This window comes from Pseudopodoces humilis, chromosome 5 (assembly GCF_049639895.1).
Source record: "Pseudopodoces humilis isolate 2021_Gansu_Grassland_sample_001 chromosome 5, ASM4963989v1, whole genome shotgun sequence".
In the NCBI taxonomy this organism is placed as follows: Eukaryota; Metazoa; Chordata; class Aves; order Passeriformes; family Paridae; genus Pseudopodoces; species Pseudopodoces humilis.
This window is the reverse complement of record NC_142204.1, coordinates 29460702-29484276: the sequence shown is the minus strand read 5'-3', so window position 1 is coordinate 29484276 and position 23575 is coordinate 29460702. Positions and strand designations below refer to the sequence as shown.

The window sequence follows — 23575 nt, the reverse complement described above, 5'->3', positions numbered from 1 at the left end:
ATAAGTGGGTCAGATGAGAGTATGTGGAAAGTTACACACAGTAATAACTGGAAAACTATTCTATATAGAGAACTTAGAATAAAAGCTTGATTTGGGGCAGTGGAATCTTTAGGGCTGGAAATATTGTTAAATAATGCTAATTAGCCATTAAAAAGCATGCTACACCTGCAAACAGCTCTTCAATGGTTAGATACAGTAAGTATTTCTACTCAATATCCTTGTGTTATTCTGCATTAGTCTCATTTTTTAGCACTGAAAAATTAGGTCTTTAGATGAGGCACCCCAAATTACAGACAATTATCTTATTTGCAGATGGATTATCAATAGGCATGTGATGAGTCAATGACAAAATTCAGCTGCAAGTCTTTGAGTCTGTGACTTGGGTTCTTGTCTAGTAAAAACTCCCTCCCAGGCAGAAGGAAAGGCAGAAATAGACTGATAGATTTTAGCTGATCTGCAGAAGGCTGGAGTCTACAAAGCAGTCCTTTGCAAACAGCGGATTTATAAGGCTCCTCACCCAGATGTCAAAACTCTTACATACACAAAGGGATTTTCTTTACCTGAACTGCCACCAAAAAAAAAAAAAAAAGGCAGATACAGATAGAAATCTGTGGGGAGCTGAAAGATTACATCTACCTCAGTTCTATCTGATCATCCTTCAGAAGCAGCCAAATGGCTGCTACAAGGGGTTCCACACCAGCTAAACTTGCCTTCAGCCTCTTCTCAGTTGTTTCCTCAGGTATCTCAAAGCCCACTGGTTATCTCCTGCTACTTCTGTGCCACATGCTGGGGATTGCTACTACAAGAGGAAGGTTTACCACCAGAGCAGCCCGGTACCACCTGTTACCAAAACTCTGACACATACACAAAGCACCTCTCCGATGTAGATCACCATGTCACACTCAGACATGAATTATTCCAGTCATAACTGGAATCTGCATTGCTGAAATGTGTGTTGTCACCAGCTTACCAATTGCCTGAGTCTTTAAATTAGGCATGGCTATGGAGACGGCCAGCATCCTTCACCTGACTGTCATATCCCAGTTTTTCCCCAGTATTTTCATGTGATGAAAACTGTAAATGAGTATTTGCCCTTCTAGAAAAATAACCAGCTTCAAGAGGGGTTGGCTTGCACTCAACATGAACAAATCAGATCCACAAGGAGAAATGCATAAGTATTTTCCCATTTCTTCAAGGGAAAGAAATTGTTACACTGTCATTGGCTATACCTACTTCTGAGAAAAACTTAGAGAATACAGAGACCAGAACTTTGCCAGACCCTTTAAAAATAATCCATGTCAGATAAACATCAAAAATAAACAGTTACCTGTAACCCATTAGGTATGGGATTCCTCATTTTACTTGAAGATACCTAATTTCTTAAAAGAGAAAAAGCCGGCTTCATTCAGATTGATAAATCTCTCATTATTTTGTCCAATTCTCCCCTTTTCCCTTCGACTTTCTTTAATCTTCTCAGATTCAGCTATCTACTCCAAGCATTCCTACTGGATCCAATATGAAGAACAGACAATTCACCACAAAAATATCTTTCATATATAAAATATCTTCCCATATATAAAAATATACTAAATATGATACCTCCTGCAACTCTCATCAGAGGCTCAGATCTTCTTGGTTTCTTGGTAATATTAAAGCTTTCATTACTCTACTTATCTAGTAGTGTTGAAAAAAAAAAAAAAGTAGCATCTAAGCAGGCGCATCTGACAGCACAGAAGCAGAAGCCAATGATCAGCCTCTTCCCTTCAAGCCCTTTTTGCATGTCAAGTGCAACTTGTGCCTCTTCTCCTTGACATCCTTCCCTCTAGGCAACCCACTTCCACAAATACCACACAGTAGCTGGTTGCTGGCATGCAGAGTGGCAAAGGAGAGTTGTAGGAACAGCACATACCTTGTGCAGAAGTGAGAGAGCTGATATGTAGCTAAAGTGTCATTGAGGGTGGGGAAATCAAACTTTCTGAATAGTCAAACACATCTGAGCCTAAATGCTCATTTCTCAACTTCTCCTAATTCCAGAACACAGGTTGTGGACTCCACATGCCTGATAGACTAAAGAGCACATCATAATCAAAATGCTTAAACTGACAGATACCTGGCTGTTGGGGCTGTGTTTTTTTAGTACATGTCACTAAGTCTTATCTTTGTTGATTGAAGAGAATACATTTGAGTTCTGCACACAATGCCGACTATTTCCACTCATATGCATCTAAATTAAGGAAGTGAGCCTGCAATACCAATAAAGGAAATGGCTTTATCATACACATGCTCTTTAGGCAACTGCCTTCACATTTCCCCCAGGGTAGGAGCACCCTGCACAGCATTAAACTACAGAGAAGACGTTCAGCAATGTGTCAGGCTGAGTAAAGTAACTTAATGTAAAACTGTCAGGATCCACAAAAACTGGATATAGACTGAAGTTCAGCATCAAAGTCTGTGGCAGAGTTCTTGCATATACTGATAATGCTAGAGTAGAGAGATTGCATGAGTTTCTAATGTATGCCATTCCTCATCCTTAGTCTAATGACTTTTCAGCAGAACACAGGCAGCTCCTGAACCATGTGTCATTCAAATGATGCACAGCTCTTTCTTGGGATAAAATACTCAGGTATTTAAAATCAGAAAAGAATATTCACAGCCTACTTAAATCGTGTTAGAAAATACCAATTTCAAATGCGATGCAAACATGGAAATTAAAAAGACAACATTCTACTTTATTTCTGTGGAATGCAAGAGTAATTTTTCTCTTGACATTTTCTCTAATCAATCACTCAATCAATCATTCTCTTATTTGGCCATTGCATAAGAATTATACAATGTTAACAGCATCCCTTTGGTTTTAATTTCTTATTGTAGGCAGCTATGAAAACTTGAGTGGGTCAAAATGTGCAACTACAAACCACTATTACTAATTTTAGATTTTATTCTTGTGCCCCCATAACTCAGACTGCAGTCACTTCAACAAGCAGGTGAGAACTCTCTGAATGCCACCAGGAGCTCTGTCTTGTTAACAGAGTTTTCCTAACATTGCACATTTCTCCATGAAGAACAAGTAAATCCCTATGCTCGCTACCATAGAGGACATTCAGGTACTACTTTCTTGTTTTCTTCAAGGACAGATAAACACTGCACTTCTGTCCAGACAAAGGTTAGGTCAGACCATGACCTTTCCTACACCTAGAGTAAGAGTCCTCATGGCACCAGCTGTCTCTACAGTGCAGCTGCACATGGACTAAGTAATCCATTTTTGGCAGAGATTTGTAATATCTTTTTCTTTGCCTCCTTTGGGCTGAATTCTCTGTGGATACAACTTTTCTCTAGTCTCTCAGCCTCCTTTGGGCTGAATTCTCCTGGGATCCTCCCTCGTGGGGAGTTCCACTTATCTCAGTCCTCATGATTCGATGAAAACTCCCGAGCTCATTAGAATCTTGTTTCTTGTGTTTATTGAAGGATCCTTACAAAACTTAACAGGTCTCTCCAGGCTGGTTACAAGGTTAGTCTTTGCAATTTGGCACATTTCTTTCTTCTGATGGTACAAACAAGGCCTTGGGGCTCACTTCGTGTCTGATGCACAAAATGGCCCCGAACTACGTAGTTCTTTTATCTTTATACCTGTTTTTACCCAATTAACAGTAGACACGCATATTATTTTTCTTAATGACCCAATGACCCATCACCTCTGTGATGCACTGCGGCATTTTCTATCCAATCACTTACTATTACCCAAAAACCTCTAGGAGAAGAACATGAAGAAGAAAGAAGAAGGGACAAGGGACAACACCCTAAATCCTCCATCTTGTCTCCATCTGTTCTCTAAACTAACTTTTTCACCCAGTGATTAAAAAAACTTTCTAATCTACACACACTTTTAGCTTTTTTCATCTAACTTTAATATTTGTTTTCATGTATCACCATATTATATGAAATTCAGTGTTTTTTTTGAATCCTATAACTAAGTATTAAAAACAAGGGCATACACTCTGTATCTCAGACTCCAACAGGATTGTGTACAGCTGAGAAGTAGGCAGCTTCCTCAACTCCCCCTCCATGGACAGCTAACTACTAGAGAGATATGAGTAAGCAGTGGCTGGGATCCCACACAGCCTTTCCTAGGGGACCATGCTCATGGTGTGTGTCTCCTTAGTGTCATTTACTTGTCTGTCACTTCTGGCTTGTGCCCTCTTGTGTTCTTAAGTCAGTAGGCCTTAATCACTTGACAGACTTTGATCTCTTGATATCACTAGGAAAGGTGTGTAAGCCTTCCTGTAGGCCTGCACATAGAACCAAGGGAGGGCTTTACTGTCCCATCACAGCCCTAGCAACTACCATGATTTTAGCCAAATTTCCTGACATTTAGTGCTTCTCAAAGCTCCCAGTCCTGCAATGATAAAACCAAGTGATATTGTCATCTTCTATATTCTTTAAGTGTAAATTTGTGATTACAAAGCTAAAAACTGTCATGAATATCATCTGACACCTCATAAAACAGAGGGCAAGGAGAAAAAAGCCACTGTTTTTAATCTCATTACTTAGGAAGGTCTGATTCATGGCTGCTATGTACAAAAATTGGCAGAGAAGACATAACACAGCTAAACGCTGGATTGAAGAAGTTGTACATCCTGCCCCCAAGCTTTGATATAGCTAAAAATTAATTGATATTTTGGAGTATCTTGGCAGAAACAACTCACTCAAATCAAAAAGTTCAACTACGGCAGGAACTGAACTCTCTCTATAGCAGCCCAAGATACCATTGCCTCAGCACAGGCTGAACATGACCAATAGATGATGCTTTTCAAAAGCAAACCAACTTGATTGCTTACATATTTTCTGGCTCTGATTCTGGTAAAAAATAAAAAAATAAAAAAAATCAGTGGAGCTGATGGAAACAAAACAGTTGACAAAGTCAAGCCCTAAGAGGTCATCAGTCACAGACATTATTATTATTATTATTATTATTACAACTGCATGTCTAGTTCCCCAGCACTCCCCTGCTCCCAGCCATTAGGTAGAAACAACTTGCACAAAAATCTATTTAGAGAATTCATTAGTAGCAGTCCAAGTTAATTGTGACATGAATACAGATCAACGTTAAGCTTCTAACTAAAATATGCCAAATCTAACTAGATCCTTGAAATATCTTTAGGTTATATGAATGTGTCTAGGGTATGTATTAATGGCAGATTTTTGGTTTGGTTTTGGTTTTCTTGCTCTCCGGTCATTATACAAATTGCCTCATTTAAGGCCATTTAAATGAAAATAGCTTTTAGCAACACCATAACAGACACTAGAAAATATATTTAGCAAAGATGGAAGCATACTCTTGTATATTTATGAAAAATAGTTATATAAGACACTGTAAGACACAGTTCTATTCTAAAATATTTCTAAAGGGATTCATCTACAAGATATCCCTGTCTGGGAAATAACATCCATCTCTTCTACCAGTCAGGAAAGAGCAGGGGGGAAATGGAAATACAAAGTGTGCTGAAGTTTATTTAACCTTTCAGTGAATTTCTAATGAGTGTCCACAAATCTCCTGTTTTAACAAATAATACTCAACCTTTCTAATAAAACCAGACCTCTGACAGATGCACATACTTTTCATGTTTCCAGAGTAGTCTCCATAATAGTGATGAGAAATGGATAAAATTAATATTTTTTTTTATCAATTGATAACCTGAAAAGTTTTTATTGAATTTAATAGAGTCAGGTGTTTGTAAAGCATTAGCTTAAAGCATTTATGGCTGCAAGTGGCAATCTTCCAGATAAATTTAGAAGAAACTTCTACACTTTCCACATAACCAGTGGGAGGACAGTAGTATCACTTCTCTCTATGAGCAAGTAGTTAATCTCCCAGGAGGATTAAAAGAAAACCCAGAAAATCCAAAATTCACATCAATGTAAAAGAACATGAAGGAGGCTAAAGTGACACAGTGCTCCCCTGGGGACCTGCAAACTTGACAGATGTTTGTTGACAGAGATGCATGTATTCATCCCTCCTCCCACTGCAGACTGGGGAAGGCCAGAGACTGTTGAATGGTAAAGATCTGCAGAAAAATGCTTTGGCCAGAAATGTTTGTATGAGTGATAGCCCAGCACGGAATTCTGGAGGGGTGGCTTGCACCTCTCCAGCTGTGCACCGAGAAACCCTGAGCACAGCTGAACAAGTGCAACAGGAGGTGACAGAAGCAGCTTTCAGAGGAAGCATTGGGGAGTCACCCAGTGTTGGGTGTGTGAGCAAGGACACTGCCCTGGGTTACTGCTTACTGATACAATTCTGTTTATTTTCAAGAATCTACAAAAATACCTGATTCCACTGCATTTTTTTTCCCTCCTAGCTGGACTAGTTGAAGTGCACAGCCTCTACAGTGCATCCAGGCTCATCTCTTGCAGAGATGCCTTCCTGCATGGCACATGTTTCAACACATTGCTGGTATCTATTGACATCTGTGTAAAGAGAGACCTGATGCATTGAGAAAATGCACGAGAAGCTCATGACCTCTGTGTTCAGCTGTTGAATGGTCTGGACAAGGTCAAAGCACCTCAGAGCCTGTTAAATTCACTTGGATGATGTGATATGCCAACACTGCATTGTGAACTCCTGACTCTCACAGGTAGTGCAGCAAGGACTGGTGAACATGAGCTGGCAAGAAAATGTTCACCGGAGACTCGTGGATTTCCCACAGAGTAACAGGCAGCAAAGGCATTTCCACTCAGCCCGAGTCATTCTGTCATTTGACAGGATTATATTCTGAGAATACAAAACTCACAAAGAAGTTTCCCTCCTGCCCAGTTTGTTATTTGGTATCTTTGCTATGCTATGTTGGCTCTATTTACTCTTAGGTTTCTTGCAGGGTCTTGTTGTGTCCCAAGGACATTTCGCCTTCCCTTCACAGATATTTCTTGAGCATCCTATATCTGTCACAGTTCCCTGGGGATCAGCTGCCAGCTGAAGCCCACCCACATGGTCAGAACCTAAACTGCAGGGTTAGGAAATAGCTCCATACAGGGGAATGAGCAGGAAACAAATGATTCTGTATGAGAACAATCCAGAAACAATAACAGCTTATAAACACAAAATTTGAAAGTAATATTAAAAAGTACATCCTCAGCATTGGAGAGGGAAAGGGGAGCAGGCAGAAAATATTAAGAAGCTTATTTTTGTGGAGACAAGTTATGAAGTACACTCTGTGCTGTATATGTTACTATACTTTTTTTCTGATGCCCTTAGCTGTGATCATAAGTAGAATTAGTGAACTACCAGTGTGATCCAAACTGATAACTCCTATATGCCTTTAAGGAGTCTGCTTCCTTCATTAAATACAAGTAAAAAATACAGAAACAAAAAGCAAAAAACCAGAAACAAACCCAAACCAAAACAAAAACCAAAACCAACTAAGAGCCAGTAAACCCCAGAAATATCTGCAGACAGCAGTGTTATTTATTGATATGCTGTGAGTGCCTCAGACAGTAATTCAATTCTTTTAAAACAGACCAACCACCCTACTGAGTGTCATGTAACCTCGTACTTGACTGGAAACCACATATAACTATAAGGAGACTTGCAACAATGCCAGTGAAATTTATTCTTTGATTCTATCATGGTAAGAACTCTGTAAAAATGAAATCAGGGAAGAATTAAGCATTTTAAAATATTTGCTCAGAATAAGGGCGAAGTTTAATGTACATAAGAATTAATAAATACTCAAAGTCCAAAGTATTGTAAAAGGTAAGTTCTGTGTCATGGTTCTGCTTTAGCCAAGGGAAACTAAGATAAAGAATGTTAACTTTCCATTTCTGTACAGGAAGTCCTGATACTTGCCATTATGCCAATGCGTCCAGTTAAAACAAGGATACCAAAAGTCACAAGTGTAATGAAGTACTTTTCTAATCTAGCAAGCAGCAGATTATTGAAGCCAGAAGACAAAAGGTTGTGTGGCAGTGGTGAGCAGCCTCACTGATATCTGGATCTCATCGCACACTATCCTGCTCTAGCCACTGCAAGCAAATGGTCCAGCAGATCCAGACAGTTGTTCTCTTGAACAATAAAAACAATGAGCTTGAGCCCATTTATGTTTTGTCTGTGGCAATATGGCCTGAGAGAGGATTTCTCTCTCATTGTGCGATCCTAGTCCATTTAGGGTTAACATCAGTATTTTAAAAACCTAATGAAGAGACAAGATCCTTCAGTAAGAAGCAAAACACAGTATAATATGACTGAAGTGAGATGCTCCATTTGACAGTGTTGTACATTGCTTAGTCCTTAGTGGAACAACTAAGGGGCAACTCAGAATACAATTCATTGCAAACATCTCTAATGTGGAAATAACAGCAAATGGTAGCAAATGAACTCAAATTGTTGAGGCTTTTGCAGGTGTGCTTAGCTTACAGCCTCTTTACAGAGCATGCTGACCCTAACAGTAGACTGCCAAAGAAAACAAGGTGATAAGTATTCCTGCTTGTTGAGCAAGAACAAGGATCAAACAAAGGTCTGCAAGCATCTAGTAATTTGCTTTAAGATAAGGATAGTAACGCATTTAGAGAAGAACGAAAACAGTGTTATAAACTAGAGCTATAAGTTTGTATTCTATTTTTAGATGCTTGGCAAAAACTATGTAAGTAATGCAAGAGCAAAAAATAAAGGTCTCAGTTCCACATCACATTGGTGTGCTGTCTGATTCCTGCCTTGATTGGACTTAACATCAAATGAAATAAATACATAAATGAGCAGATCCTGATTCTTTGCCATATTTCAGAGTTTAACTGAGGCCCCAAGTGGCCTGTGAGTGCAGCCACTGCTTTCATATAAATGGGACAAGCGTATTCAATATATTTTTCCCAAGCCTTTTTTATCTGCACTGAGAATTAGCCAACACACTACTTTCTAGTCTTGACAGGATACTGAAGAACTTGCACAGCTGCATATTAGCCATAAGAAATAGGAAGAAGATATGTCTGACACATCTCTTAACGAAGAAATAAAAAAAGAAGTGAAAACCCATTTAGAGAACTGAAATGCACATATATCACACAAGACCATGGGGAAGGGAAACAATTTCCCAGCTCCCTCCTCAGGATCTCTTCATAGATTAGTAGTTTGCTTGCAGGAGTCCTATCCATTTCCCAATAATCCCTCAAGAGAGGCTGTACGAAGGGCAGATACACTCGCTGGGAAGAACAGATGGGTAATAGATCTCTATGCACCATTAGAAAAAGAGAATATTAATCAGTGCAACTAGTAATACAACTGTATCACATCCAGGCAGCTAGACAGATGGGCTCCTAGTAAGGAAATTAGAAGCAGCTGGAGTTGTCTCTCTGCACAATATTAATCCCCAAAATGTATTTTGTCACAGAACAAAGGTAGACTGACTTGCCATACCCAGTACTCAATTCTGGAGCTTAGAGGACCCCAACAGGAGTCACCTGTCTTTCATTTTCTAAAACACTGCAGTAGGCTCTTGGTTTCCTCATACACAGCACCTTCTCATGGTGTCCAAGAATATTCAAGAAAGCCAAGACCCCAAAATGCAAGATCTGGCACAAAATTACTTTGAATGCTCAAAGCAGAGCCACAGCAGGAATGTGTCAGGAGAGGTCTCTGCCCTGTGCACCTTCTCACACAGGTGGAAGCAGAGGACATGGGCCAGTGAGAGGAAGGACAGGATGCCCATGTGATACCTGTGAAGTCCTTCTCCTTCTGCCCTCCCAAGCACACTCAAGAAGATCAAAGGGAACAAAGGCACTCACTGTATCACAGAATCATAGAGTTATTTGGGTTAGAAAAAACCTTTAATATAACATCCAACCACTGAACTAAAACTGCAAGTGCACCACTAAACCCTGTCCCAAAGTGTCACATCTACATGCCTTCTAAATACCTCCAGGGATTGCAACTCGACAATTTCCCTGAGCAGGTTGTTCCAGTGTTTGACAACCCTTTCATTGAAGAAATTTTTTGTAATATCCAATCTAAACCTCCTCTGGTGCAACTTGAGGTTGTTTCTTCTCAACCTGTTACTTCTTACATTGAAGAAGTCAGTCCCCACCTGGCTACATCCTCCTTTCAGGTAGTCTTAAGAAGCAATAAGGTGTCCCCTGAGCCTCCTTTACTCCAGACTAAACAATCCCAGCTCCCTCAGCCACTTCACGTGATATTTGCACTCAGACTCTTCACAGCTCCATTGCCTTTCTCTGGACATGCCCAGCACCTCAATGTCCTTGCAGAGAGGAGCCCAGAACTGGACATAGGATTTGAGGTATGGCCTCACCAGTGTCAAGTACAAGGGACAATCAGTGTCCTCGTCCTGCTGGCCACACTATTGCTGATACAGGCCCTAATCAGCTGCAATGTGAGCTGGGGATGAGGTAGCATGAGGTATAGAAATACCTGACAGCTGGGATACATATACATTGTCTGCATAGATATACAAATACTCTAGCTGGTGTACATGAATTCCAGAAATTTGGAAAGAAGCTGGTAGATTCACCATACATCAGATAAGCAGGCTGTGCAGTAGGGGAAATGAGAAGTTATACTAATTACCGAGATATCTCACTGAGGCCTAGAAAATTCACATTTATGCCATTTAGAAATGAAGCACTAAAAGGAGATTAAGATCTGCAGCAGTATTTCCTAACAAGGTTAATAGTAACAACTTATTTATTTCCCTAAAGCTAAGAGATATTTCCAAAACTAATTCAAAAAAGCCCCTACACCTCAATTTATCTATTAGCCAAATTTTGTAGGAGGGTTTCTCTTCTGCTTTCCTATGGAGGGCAGAGAGTTCAACAATCAGAGTGGAAAACTCACCTCATAAAGCTTTCTGTTCTGTTAGCTGCAGTTCCTTGCTGAAGAAAGACAGTTTTTCATTCTGATGAACAACCACATCAGTATTTCAGGCCTCTGCATGAGTGATCATAGGATACTCTCATCAGTGGTACAAATGTCTCATTTACCCATGGAGGAGGCTCAGGTCCACACCCAGAGAAATGAGACTATGACTGCTGTAACTGGAGGTGCTCAGAAGTGTCCTGCCTGCATTTTCACCAGATGTCTTAGAATATGTTTGGCTTTTACGAGTCAACGTCACAATGTTCAGCCATAAATACTGACTAACTGGTATCTTTCTAAATCTGCACTAAAGGTTCTAAAAAACAGCTTTTCACATGAATGAATTAAGCTTCATAATACTCCTGAGATTTAAGCAAAAATTAGCCAGCCAGTATAGCTGAAAAAATAACACATTTCACAGAAAAAAACCTCCTCATTTATTGTTGACACCTCCGAATGCTATCAAATAGTTAAAAGAATTAAAATTAATTGCAACATCATAACTGGTTAACACCATGCTCTCACTCCCAGAATTTTTTCAAGATAAAACATTTCAAGCATTTCTCTTTCCATGAAAATTTCTCCCCAGATTGAGCTTTATTTTAGGGTTAATTCCCATTTGTTTTCTGATCCTGTTTCTATCCTACTTGCTTAATATGCCCAGGCAACAAATATCCATATTGTAGGTAGCCTCCTGATTTCTGTTTTCCTAGTTCTGCGCCCTGATCCTTTTCTTTCTTATGTAAGTATTTTCTAAGATTCTAAAATCGCAGATGAAAACTGCCAGAGTTTCTAATTTAGATTTAATTACCTCTCATTCAACCTGCATCTATAAGTAGACTGGTCTGCTCTCTAGGATTTTAAAGTACTAAAAGTTTCTTCTTCAGAATCAAGGACTGTATCTTCAATAGATACATGTTTTTTCTTCACCTGGCTCAGTGAATTCTTACACCTAGAGGTGTAAAAGAAAGCAAATTTTAATGATAGCGCTGAGAAAGAAAAAGACAAACCGGCTTCATTTGTGAAAAAAAACAACTTAATGGCATTCAAAGAAGATCTTTGAAATATGAAGCCGCCACATACTTAGAAAGGCTGCACAACCTGTGATTAACATTAGCTGTGGCTCAATGATACTACTGCCACCACAGGGCTAAAGTTGTACTGTTCTAAGAGAAGATACAATTTGAGAGAACTCAGACATTAGCTGTATGGTTGAGACACAGCACATGTCCTAGTTTCTACCCAAATTTTCATTAAATCAAGCTTCTTGTTGACCCTCCATAAGGCATAAGCTTGGCTCTTTCTCAGTCAGACTTTAATAGTATTTAATTTACTGACAAAGAGCTCACAGTTTCCATTATGGTGGGTGCTCCCTACGTGACTTGTTTGCATGCTGAGTATCTGATTTTGCTGCAGGTTAAGTGTAAATCCACTCCTTGGCCCACAGGCATGGCAGGAACTTAGCATTTCAAGCTACCAGAAGGAGATAACAAGCAGAGCCCTTCAGCCTGGGACTGGACCACAGCCTCCACCTAAAGATAAGTTTGTGTAATTACTGGCTAACTGGTATCTCCGTAAGCCTACACTAACTGTTCTAAAAAACAGCATTATTTTATACTTCAGCATCCTCCTGACTGATGAGAGAAATAAGCCATGCAATAAAAACCTGAACAATGTCATATCTAAAAATAGCCAGCAGTTCAGACCAGTGCAGTAATAGCACTGTAATATTGGTACTAATTACAGACCAACAGATTGCAGACCAATTGCAGACCTTGAAGCTAAGAGCAGATTTCTGAAATGAGCCAGAACAAGATGTACTCAGAAAGACAAAACACCCTTGGATACTATCAAGAGGATAGCTGCATCAGATCAGCCTCATACTGAGATGCAAGGAGAACCTCTTAAACCATTAGTAAAGCTGCAGTGCCTAATTATTTTTAATAGCCCTTGATATGAACACCAGTGCCAAAGTACTTATAAATAAGACTACTCAGTAATTTTTAGGGGCCAGCACTGGGCTCCAGTGCTAGACTTTCATTTACAGGATCAGGCAGGCTAAAACAAAAGCACAGTTAATAACTCATAGTACAGATTCACCTGCCACATCAAGGATCATCTTCCCAGAGCTGCTCATTAACTACCAACCGAACTTCAGCAAGCACAGGTCAGAGTGCTCCATAATTACCACAAAGCTGCATCACCATGCACTGAATCATGGTGACACAGCATGCAGAGACAAAAGGTTTAAAAGTGCCCTATAGCACTCTTTGCACAGGGGATGAAGGAAACAGAGCTGGGAATACCATGGGCAGGCAGAGACCCTGCAAGGGTGGAGTGGGAGTGAAAAGAGAGGCTTGAATAGACCTTGGAGGGCAATCAAAGATAGGAAAGAATGGCCAAGTGCATTTGCCAGGAAACTAGGGAAAGAGGGTGTGCCTGAAACACAAGAGTGGTCAGCCCTCTCAGAGGAGGAGCAAGAGGAAAATCAAAGGGTGAGAAGGAAGCACATCCTGGAATACATATTTTTTCTGGCTGCCCACACTTCTCCCTGCCATCCTCACTCTCAGGAGTAGTAAGATAAAATTTGTGTTGAAAAGCCACTTGCTTTTGCCTAGGTGAGCAGGACCTGCCATGCCCTACCATGCTTTCCAGGATAAAAAAAACACATCCTGGACTTCTACTTACTCTTGCACAGAACTTGGTCAGAGGATATCACCAAAACAGTATTTTTGGTGGATGCTGAAGGATATGGAAAAAAAGGACAACGGTTAAAAAAAATATTGCAGTCACCTGAATGAAGAAAATGGCACTTGCCATTGCTATCTGTCTAACATTCCAGCTGTATTTTTCTTATTTTATAATGTCACTTTCTAGCCCCTGTACCCTGTATTTCTGCAAGGGCATTACTATTGGATCATCAGAACCCCACAGTTATCAAGCTTTTCTAAAGTTATTGTAAATGCATTAGAAAATTGCAGGGTATGATTTTAGAGGAGGGGAGATGAGATACACAAATAACAGTGTCATATTCACCAATTTTGGTTTCATTTTGCACAGAACTTCATACTTTCATAGCACTTGATACATTCAAAATGCATCTTTAATCAATATGTTTTCCAGTTGGATCACTCAGTTCTTCTATACAAATTTTCTAATGAGACAAAGTTCTCTGGAAAGCAGGAGTAGTCTGGCCTACTGAATTCCCATGTCTTATATTTGGGAAGTCTTGGTGATTGTCAGCTCTCACCCAAGTTGTTCAAACCTTTTTTTACGCTTAAGCTTTTCCCAGAATTAAGGCTTCCACCCATCTCCCTTTTGCATTCAAACCTGGTCTAGACGTAACTGCATGCCCAAAGAAAAGGGCAACGCTGTCACCCTGAAAACTCAGCTTCTGAGCTTGCTGACATAGTTTTCTGAAGACTTTCCCAGGACAGTAACTGTAAACATAGATATGTGTACATTCTTTCTGTTACACATCTTGTGATGGACATCTCTCACGGCCAGTGCAGTGAGAAAGTGTTATCCTGACCATCCAATCTCTGGCCGTTGTCAGAAACCTATAAATCCTGGGAGAAGAAATAAACTCTCTCTTCCTTTCACCACACCTTGAGCTGTGTCTGTGTGACCTATTCATCTTCAGTGGCAACACAACATCATTTGGACTGGTGATCAAAGTTACACGTTTGCCCTCCCCTCCCAGGCTAGGCACACTAGCACAGCACGCTGTGTCTCTCGGTGCCAGAATCACATGCCTAGCTGCCCCCATAGGAACAGACACTCACCAGCACTAGATGGGTAATTTCTTAACATATAGGCCAGCAAAGGACAAGGGGTGAATGGATATTTGTTAAATGAAATGAATGAAATGTGAAATGAAATGAATTTCTGGATTCATGTTTTTAGAGCAGAGGGGAGTCTGAAGGCAGATTTGGGAGCCAAATCCCCTTCCCTGAGCCTGTCAGATAGGAGGCAAAACAGTCACGTGCCACATCCTTCATTCCTTTCAAGAATAAAAACTACTTTTTTCATGCATTACAGAAAGTTTTATCCTTTTTCCTCAAAAGACACCAGGTCCTAGCTGCCCACCAGCCTGCTGTCAAAGTCCAGCAAACAGAGAGGACCAAACAGTTTGCATTAATCTTGCCCTCAAAACAGATTAACCCTTTTTCCCCCCTTAAATTCTAGACAAACAATTCAACCCAACACAGATATCCAGAATTACCATCTCTACTCAGACACTTAGAGGGTTGTAAACTTATTATTATAAATCCTTCCAACACACTATTCCAACTCTCATAACTTCTGGGCCAGTATCCAGATCAGTGTCATCAGATGACCATATCACCTGTCAGCAGAAAAATAACAGTGCCAAACTTGAAAGTTTTTAGCTCTCCTAGAGAAAATGTGAAATGGGATCTCAGCACATCCAACAGCTCAAGAATCAATAGAAGATGAATGAGGAAAGCGATTTTCTTTGGATCAGTATCAGTTTTCAAACAGTTGACATCAGCAATGCTGCTATTTGCCCCAAAATATCAACTGTACAGAATGTAACTACACCTGCACTCTAAAAAATTAGAAAATAAATAGAGTACAGTTGGACCTACTCATAAATATGAAAAAGTAGATACATAATGAAGAAATGCTAACCTTACCCCCTTCCTGTGCCCACTAAAATTTGAAATATGCCTAGTGGTCCTTTCTGTATTATATTTAATAGGCCTTTTTCCATTACATGAATTTAAAATAATACATTTGAATTCTGCTCGTGGAAAATTCTCTCCCCTCATTGAGCACAATGGCATATATTAAAAACAAAACCAGAACTTGGCAGTGAAAGTCACGCTTCAATTAAAGCCTTTCTTTTTTTATAAAGTAGGATATTTCCATCTTGTAAGTGGAGCCAGAGTAATTTTCCTTTTGAGCCATTTCCATGGCCTAATGCCTGATCCTACTGCTGCTCTTTAAAACATGCAAGTAAAAGTTATATTAAAATTAACAAAGATAACAGCAGCAGTTATTTCTACTGTCAGAAGGAATACAGGTCATTTAGTTTGGGAGTGCAATCCCTTCTTCTCCTCTCTGTGCTGCTAGGAGTTCACCCTGCCTAGAAGATGGAAATACAAGAGGAAAGAATCATAGCTGGTGTGCAGGTTTTCACTTCTGGCAAGTATTGCTGAAAAAACAAAGCAGAACTCACCCTCTCCCCAGTGCACAAGGCAGCTGCTTTTTTTAAATGGCAAGGGCAGACCTTGACCTGTGCTAACCTGAGAACGGGAAGGGGATAAAACTTAGAAACAAACTCCATGGAGAAGCAACAATATCATGTCCTCAAAGGTCAGCTCAGGTTTTCCAAATGAAATGTAGTAAAATCTGTCAGCACAGGATGTAACTAAGAGTGAGGGTTCCAACTGAGAGAGGGAGCATAAGTCTTGGGGAAGAAAGCTCTACCAAAATGTGGGACACTTTCCTTAGGCAGCTGATGAGGGTTCCTTTGCTGAAGCAACATGAAAAGAATCACAAATACCGCTGGAAAATTCACAGTGAACTCACAGTGATGAAGAATATGATCCAGCAGGCTTTCTCTATCTCTTAACATCTCTAACCTAAAACCTACCAGTTTGTAGAAAGGATCATGAAGTGGAATCCAGTCTAGAAAAGACATAAGAAAGTAACCAAAATGTTTTAATCTTAGTTCCAAATTTTGAAAACAAATTATTCTTTTTTTCCCCTCAGGCAATGTATACTACTATTTTTTCCATGTCAAGTACTTGTGTGTAACTTTCAGCTTAGCAGTGCATGAAAGCAAGGGTGTGTGGCAGAAGTTTGTTTTTGGAGGTAATGATACCCAACCCACACCACTACAGAGACACACCTATCTCTAAAAGGAATAGTCATAAAACTGAGAAAAAACAGGAAGTAAGTCACTTTATATAGTTTGCTATTTAAAAGAAAAAGATCTAATGAAATTTCTTCAAGGTTTTGGGTACCTTCATGAGCTACCACAGATAAAAAAAACAAAGTAAACAAAAACCCCATAATCTGAGACTACTCTAGAAACAGGAGATTTTGAATGAAGCCTGAACACTTTGATAGCATCTGTCATATTGATAAATTATAAGTGCATACAGTTACCACTACCTTTCTAGAAATTGTTAATCTAGAAGACACAAAAGGATCAAAGCACTGTGAGGATGGATGGTCTGGAAGGATCACAAGTACCCATACTTTCCTGTTTCCATTATTTCAAATAATGAGAACTGCAGAAATTTTTTTTTCAGGAACAAGAAAAGCAAAAAATCACTATTATTAGCAATATCAACTAAATCCCATTTCTCCAAAAGGTGGACTCCATTCCTCTTACAAACTTCTCTCTTTCTGGCTCCCTGTTTAATAAGTGGTAAAATCAGTTGGCCAAGTCATCTCAACTACATGTAACACTGCCTGAAGCCTCTAATCAGAAAACAAGAAGAAAGCAGTGTTTTTTACAGTTTAGGACTGGTGTAAATTCACAAGGCCTAAATGGTGGACACCATTAGGTTTTTCATTTTCCAGAAGACAGACACATATGCAAGTGGGTGTCAGAGGTAGAAACTTCATCATTTCCGTCTTATCTACTTCTTTCCTGTCCTAACAGGAAAAAAAGAGCATTTTTTCCCTCAGTAGTGCCAGATCATCTCACCCAATTCTCTCTGTCAGGAAGACACCACCAGCTAGAACACAGTCATGCAGAGGTATTTCTCTACACATACTCAAAGTAGCCAACAATGAAGTCAGTAAGAAACTGCTGTGGTGAAAGCCCTGTTTAAGCATTCACATTTATCTGCCAGTGGATTCCTTTCCTTTTCTCAAGTATTTTCTGACAAGGCTAAAAATAGTTTAGTGATGGAAGCCATTAATAATGGAGTGAACTGTACTGTGGGATTCGGTGTCACATTAACTGTATAAAGAAATAACAGCACAACAAAGGTCTAGTTAATACTGCATTCCCTGCTCAGCTCAACACCTAATTAACACAACAAGGGTTTGTGTTAAACTGGGTACTGAGGCAGTCCATTGGCCTTTCTGATAAACAACTGCTCCATTTTTTGGTGTTTTCCCATTCACTGGAGCACAGATATTTTAGGTCAGTGAACACCACAACATACAGCTCTGATCTCCTGCACCATATGGGACACAGAAGTCATTCAGGAATCCCTGCTGTGGAGAGATGACTTCTGAGCCTCATGAACAAACACTGACCTCAGGAGTTTATAGAAGAAGCAAATCCCAGGCTTGGTTATGATTTGCAGTAAGATTGGCCTTCATTCAGGATTTTTTTATCCCACTAGGATAGACTGAAGATGCAAGAATCAAGTCTCATCCTTCCCAGGCAGGCAGTTCATGCTTTGTGTCCCAACATCTTACTCTCTTAAATGTAATTCGCTCTTCAACATAGATTCTCCAAGGGGCGTAAATTCAAGGAGAAGGTAAAATTTCCAGTATGCTGCTATTTGTGACTTGAATCATTACATGAATCTCAATTTTGAGTAGTAGATGGTTAGCGAATAACCCAGCATATCTCTGTCTCCCACAAAGGTATGAACAGATGTATAGTTTCATGAACAAGGCTCCAAAGCCAGATGAGAGACTGACAAAACTTAACTGGAAGTAAATGCTACAGTCTCAGTGTTCTCAAGAGTAACCATGTTAAGTCAGAGGAAGATAAGAGCAACTGCTCACTAGTATTTGCTACTGCATTTTTCACTATTATGGTTAATGATCCGTTTTTGTGGATTTGAGACACTGTTTCTTACATCTCCTACAAAGAAAACAAATGGATGACTTAAGAAAGAACTGAAACCTTGCAGCATTCCTTCTTGCAGGGCAGATGTAGGAGAGCACTAGCACATCATCCACGATGCTGGATAAAGACCCCTTACTACAGGTGTGGTGCACAACCTCTACTCTTAGAATCATAGGCTCATTTTGGTTGGAAAAGACCTCCAAGATTATCAAGTCAAATCATTACCCTGACACTGCCAGGTCCACCACTGAACCCTGTCCCTAAGAGCCACATCTACACATTTGTCTAAATACCTTCAGGGACGGTGAGTCAACCACTTCCCCGGGCAGCACTGTGCCAGTGTCTGACAACCCTGATGCAACTTGAGCCAATTTCTCTTGTCCCAAGATCCTAATACAGATGAGGAGCTACATATTCATGAGTGGATGAAACATGGAAGGCAAGCCCAAGTCTCACTGTGTTCCAGCCCATTGGCACACACAGAGAAAACTACTACAAGTTAAACCACAGCCATCTTCTGGAACTGACTTTCCAGGTTATTCCTACCTGATACACTGAATAAGAATGAAAGCCACCTGAACAGGAACTGGCTTAAGATACTGAAGCCCATGCATTTAATCCCTGAGTGGCTATCTTTAAAACAAGACCATGATGGCATATCGTTTTGTGGAACCTAAGCTTTCCACAGTCTTCTGACAGGATCTCAAGACACTGTCCTGTGTGGCACCATAGGAGAGCTGCATTTGAAGAAACAGAAGTGCAGGAAAAAGTGCAATATACCATCACAGTGTGCTCAACAAACACAACAGTCATGAAATACCACAGTTTATTAAAGAGGATAGATGAACCAACAAAATGAGTTTGCCTAGGGTCTGTCTCTGAGCAGGTACAGATCCCACCAGACTCCAAACTGTATGGACACTGTACAGCCCCAGACTGCCAGGAGAAACACATATTTTGCCAACATATTGACACAGACTAATAACAGCAATATCTAACAGGGAGGAAATGTTCCCTGGAGATCCCACCATGGAGCAGAGAAGAGAGGGCACAGTTAAAGCATTAGCAGGAGGCCTTCTTTCAAAGTACCCCTGAGATGCCTGAGGTTTTCACCAACAAGCTGGAGCCTGATATGTTTAGATACCAATAAGAAAAATATCTTGCAGTCCCAGAAGAAAACCAGTCATACACATCCCCTTTACCTCATCATCTGAGCTACCTTGTGTGTGTTTTTCTACGCAATTTAAAGGCTATAAATCATCTTCTTTTAAACAGGCTGTAAATTGTCTTATTTACATCACTACTTGGTGGCTTTTATATATTTAAAACCCTTTGGTTGCCATTGGCTATTAGGTGACTGACCTGGGCCGTTCCTTGCTTAAGATTCAGATACCTGTAGTTAGGCAAGGAGTTTCCTGGGCCAGGCAGTCAGTTCCAAAATACACCAAAATAGAGCAGTAATTCCCACTAGGTTGCCCAACTCCCAACATTGTGCTGCTCAGCACATTAAAAAACTAAAAAAACCCAACAAACAACATAAAAACCATAACTAAAAATACATTTTAAAAAATACATTGTGCTTGTCTGGTTGTTTTCTACTTCTGATATTGTTTCCCAATTCAGTCTTCCCAACTCTTACCCACATAATGTCAGCTCTTTTCTGTCCTCTCCATGCATATGCTACTCACGTAAACTCTTCCTATTCCTAATTAAGTTTGCTTTACAAAAATCAGCCTTCCCCTAGCCACAAAATATATTTGTTACAGTTAACCACACAGTCAGGATAATTATGAGAAATAAAACTTGTTCCACTTTCAGGTCATGTCTTCTATTCTGCAAAAGAACTGCACCATTGAAATGGCAGGTATTGCATTCTCAACTGCTATTCAGAATCTAAAGAGTCACTAAATCCAGAAGAAAGTTCTTGTTTTGAAGAAATCTTCTGTTGCCTTCTCTTACAGTCAATAGAATAAGAATACACTTAGCATAAGGAGTATCCTGGCTATTATATCAGAAAAGAAAACCATATGACTTTTAAAGAAAGGAAGATTACAACTTTTAGTGATTTAATTTGTTTTAAAAATTAATACTTGTTAAAACAGGCAAAGACTGAATTCTGTCTGTGGGCATTTGAGTCAGCAGCAGTGAAAGTGATCTCCTGGCCAACTTTTCACAAGCATATGATATTAAAGTCATAAGTTGAATCAACTGCTAACTTGTCCAATGAAAACTAAAACTAGCAAAACTAACTGCAAAACAGGAGATGAGTGAGAAACACGACAAACATATCTGGAACACTACAAATGCAAGTCTTTCCCTGTTTTTCCAAAACAAAGGATAATTGTAATTTATGTAGAATCACAGAATATCCAGCTAGAAGAGACCCAAAATGATCATTGAGTCCACCTCCCTGCTCTTTGCATGACTACTTAACACTAAATGACATGACTACAACAGTGGTTACAGAAAGAGCTGCAAACAAGAACTACAAAGATACTGATTAACCTATTTCTGATCTTTCATAAACTTCAAAAGTACAACAACTCCAGTAAATACTGATATTATCACATACAGCTCATGTCATCTAATTAATCACTGGTAGTTATTACTGCCAAACTCTTGACATTTAGGATACAAATACTCCATCCTACGTTAACAGTCACCTCTGCAGGCTGACTACTACTTGCTTAGCACATGCACAGCACTGCTTGCTGTTGTGGAAGTGAAGAGAGCAGAAGACATAATTCAAACTACAGTGCTTGAACATGCAGAGAACTCCTAGACTGCAACTATAGCTGACCACCTAGTCCTGGCTGGAAAAGCAAATAACAGCATTATCTAAATACAGTTAAGTTGTACTCAGGAAGCCAACCCTAAGCAAACCATACCGATAAATTTCTCCCAACAATGTGAGTAGGGTTAAGCAGGTACCATTAACATTGAGAGGTAGATGGTTTCTGCCTTCCTGTAGCAGCTGTAGGAGTTATCCCTGGAGAGAAGCGAAAGCGCGGACTAAGCAGCAAGGAACTCAACAACTGAAGACAGACTGGAAGGTTGTTTCTATTTCTATAAATGCGACCCAGCAGTTGTCTGTCTGCTAAAGATAGCCTGAGAACCTTCCTCAAAACTAGATGATGACTCCTCCTCTTGCATGAATGCAAAGCCTCTTGCACTGCATGAGCATGCACTCACCCTGTCTGTCTAGGATGAGCAGAAGGTGCAGGAGGGCTTGAGGTGCTTACAGTGTTTCTGAAGGCTGCTTTTTCTGACCAAAGACATGTGGGCAATGTTTCCAGGATGAATTTTAATAGCTGAATATTACTGAACAGGCTGGAGACTCTGCAGGAAGCAGAGACTGCAAGGAGGACCTAGGTTTGCTCTTTTTCCAATTATGTACTTTTTCTTTATAAACTACATTAAAATCCTATAAAAATATGCACACCTGTTTGACTTTTCATTGCAAGGTTACTAAGGCCAATGAAAGAAAAATAAAGCCTTTGTTCCTCCTCCCTACACAGTCACACACAATCAAGCTTAAAGTTGAACAGACAAGAGTGCTTGCAGATTGGACATGCCTAAAGCTCTCTCTCCCATTCGTTCCCAGGCTAGCAGAATGAGCAAAAGAATAAACCAAATAATTTTATTAATGCACATTTTTAATCAAACAAGAGAGTAAAGAAATCTTCATTGCTTCTGCACTGCAGAGCAAGCTTTGCTGAAGAAGTGCAACCACCAGCTCATCTTTTTTTCATTTTTTATAGTGCTAGTTTTCCAAAATATTCTAGATCTATTATTCACAGCCAGTTCATTCCTGCTCTCTGCATTAGCTGCATCCGAGAGGTGCTGTGGGTTCACGAGCCAAACCATGAGGACACAGCACTTGCTTGCTGCACTGAGTGCAAGGCTCATGCTGCCTCCTACCTCACACTCCTCTTTTGTCAGGACCCTCTGCCATGTTTAGCACTTGTACTGTACACAGCTCACTGGTGTGATACAGTCTCCTCAAGCCACCAAATCCAACACAAGAGGACGTGAGGCAGGAGAGGGGCTGCAGCGCTATCTTCTTGCTGAGGATATTTCAGATGACACTTCCCTCTCCTAGGTCCTACTACCTAACCCACAGATATGGGTTAGAGTTATGACTGTTCCCTATTTTCATCATCCCACACAAGTTGTCTCTCAACTGGGGAAAAACAATGCTGTGCTTCAACATAAGGTTTTTGACAGCCACTAGTACTTCCCATGCTCCCGTGTTTAGCTGTCCTTTATTCATGCAGCTTGCAGAGGCTTTTTAAAAAGGTATAAGTTTGTCCCCACCTACCTCCTCCTTCCTCACACCATGATCCAGGTAGATTTGGGTGACTCTGCTGTGGGAGTCAGTAGGAGGAGACACAGGAGGGAGTGTCTGTTTTCCTCCAGCATCACCTCTGCTCTCACAAAAGCAGGCACAGGCTGGGAAGGGAGATGTCCAGGCTACCCTCCAGAGAGTGGGGAGAATGGGGTCTCTTTTGTAGTCACACTTAAGGCAGTTAAACCCCTTGCCCCTCCTGAGGTAACTGTGAGTTCTTGCTTTTGATTTCCAGCATTTGGATCTTTGTTTAGGAAGGGTCAACTAGCTATTTTAACTAGCTATAGATAATCCACTCCTTTTTTGACACAAAATGGAAACCCTGGAGCACACATAAGAAGAGCCCTTTTTTATTTTTTTATTTAATACTGTCTAACTCAAAAGGAATTAGATAACAGCTATAATGGCTCCACCTACTCTTGATCCTCTCTGCTGCCAGAATGTTTTGTGTAATAAATCATGAGAGTGCTACATTATTCCAAAGCTAAAAATGGAGCAGAGTCAGGAGGCAGCACAGAGCTCTGAATACAGAATGCAGAGTCGTATTTGATAACATCTGCACTCGGTCTGATTTTAAGTTTCCTCAGGT

General features: G+C 40.1%; 1 protein-coding gene across 1 annotated transcript in view; it reads right to left on the bottom strand.

Moving 5' to 3' along the window:
- The window catches only part of TMCC3 (transmembrane and coiled-coil domain family 3), an 89789-nt gene extending 68146 nt beyond the window's left edge, over nucleotides 1–21643 (bottom strand). The window contains exon 1 of the mRNA XM_014249022.2: nucleotides 21570–21643. Coding sequence (XP_014104497.1) covers nucleotides 21570–21578 — 9 coding nt within the window. The 5' untranslated portion in view covers nucleotides 21579–21643. The remainder of the gene's footprint in view (nucleotides 1–21569) is intronic.
- Between the last annotated feature and the right edge of the window lie 1932 nt (nucleotides 21644–23575).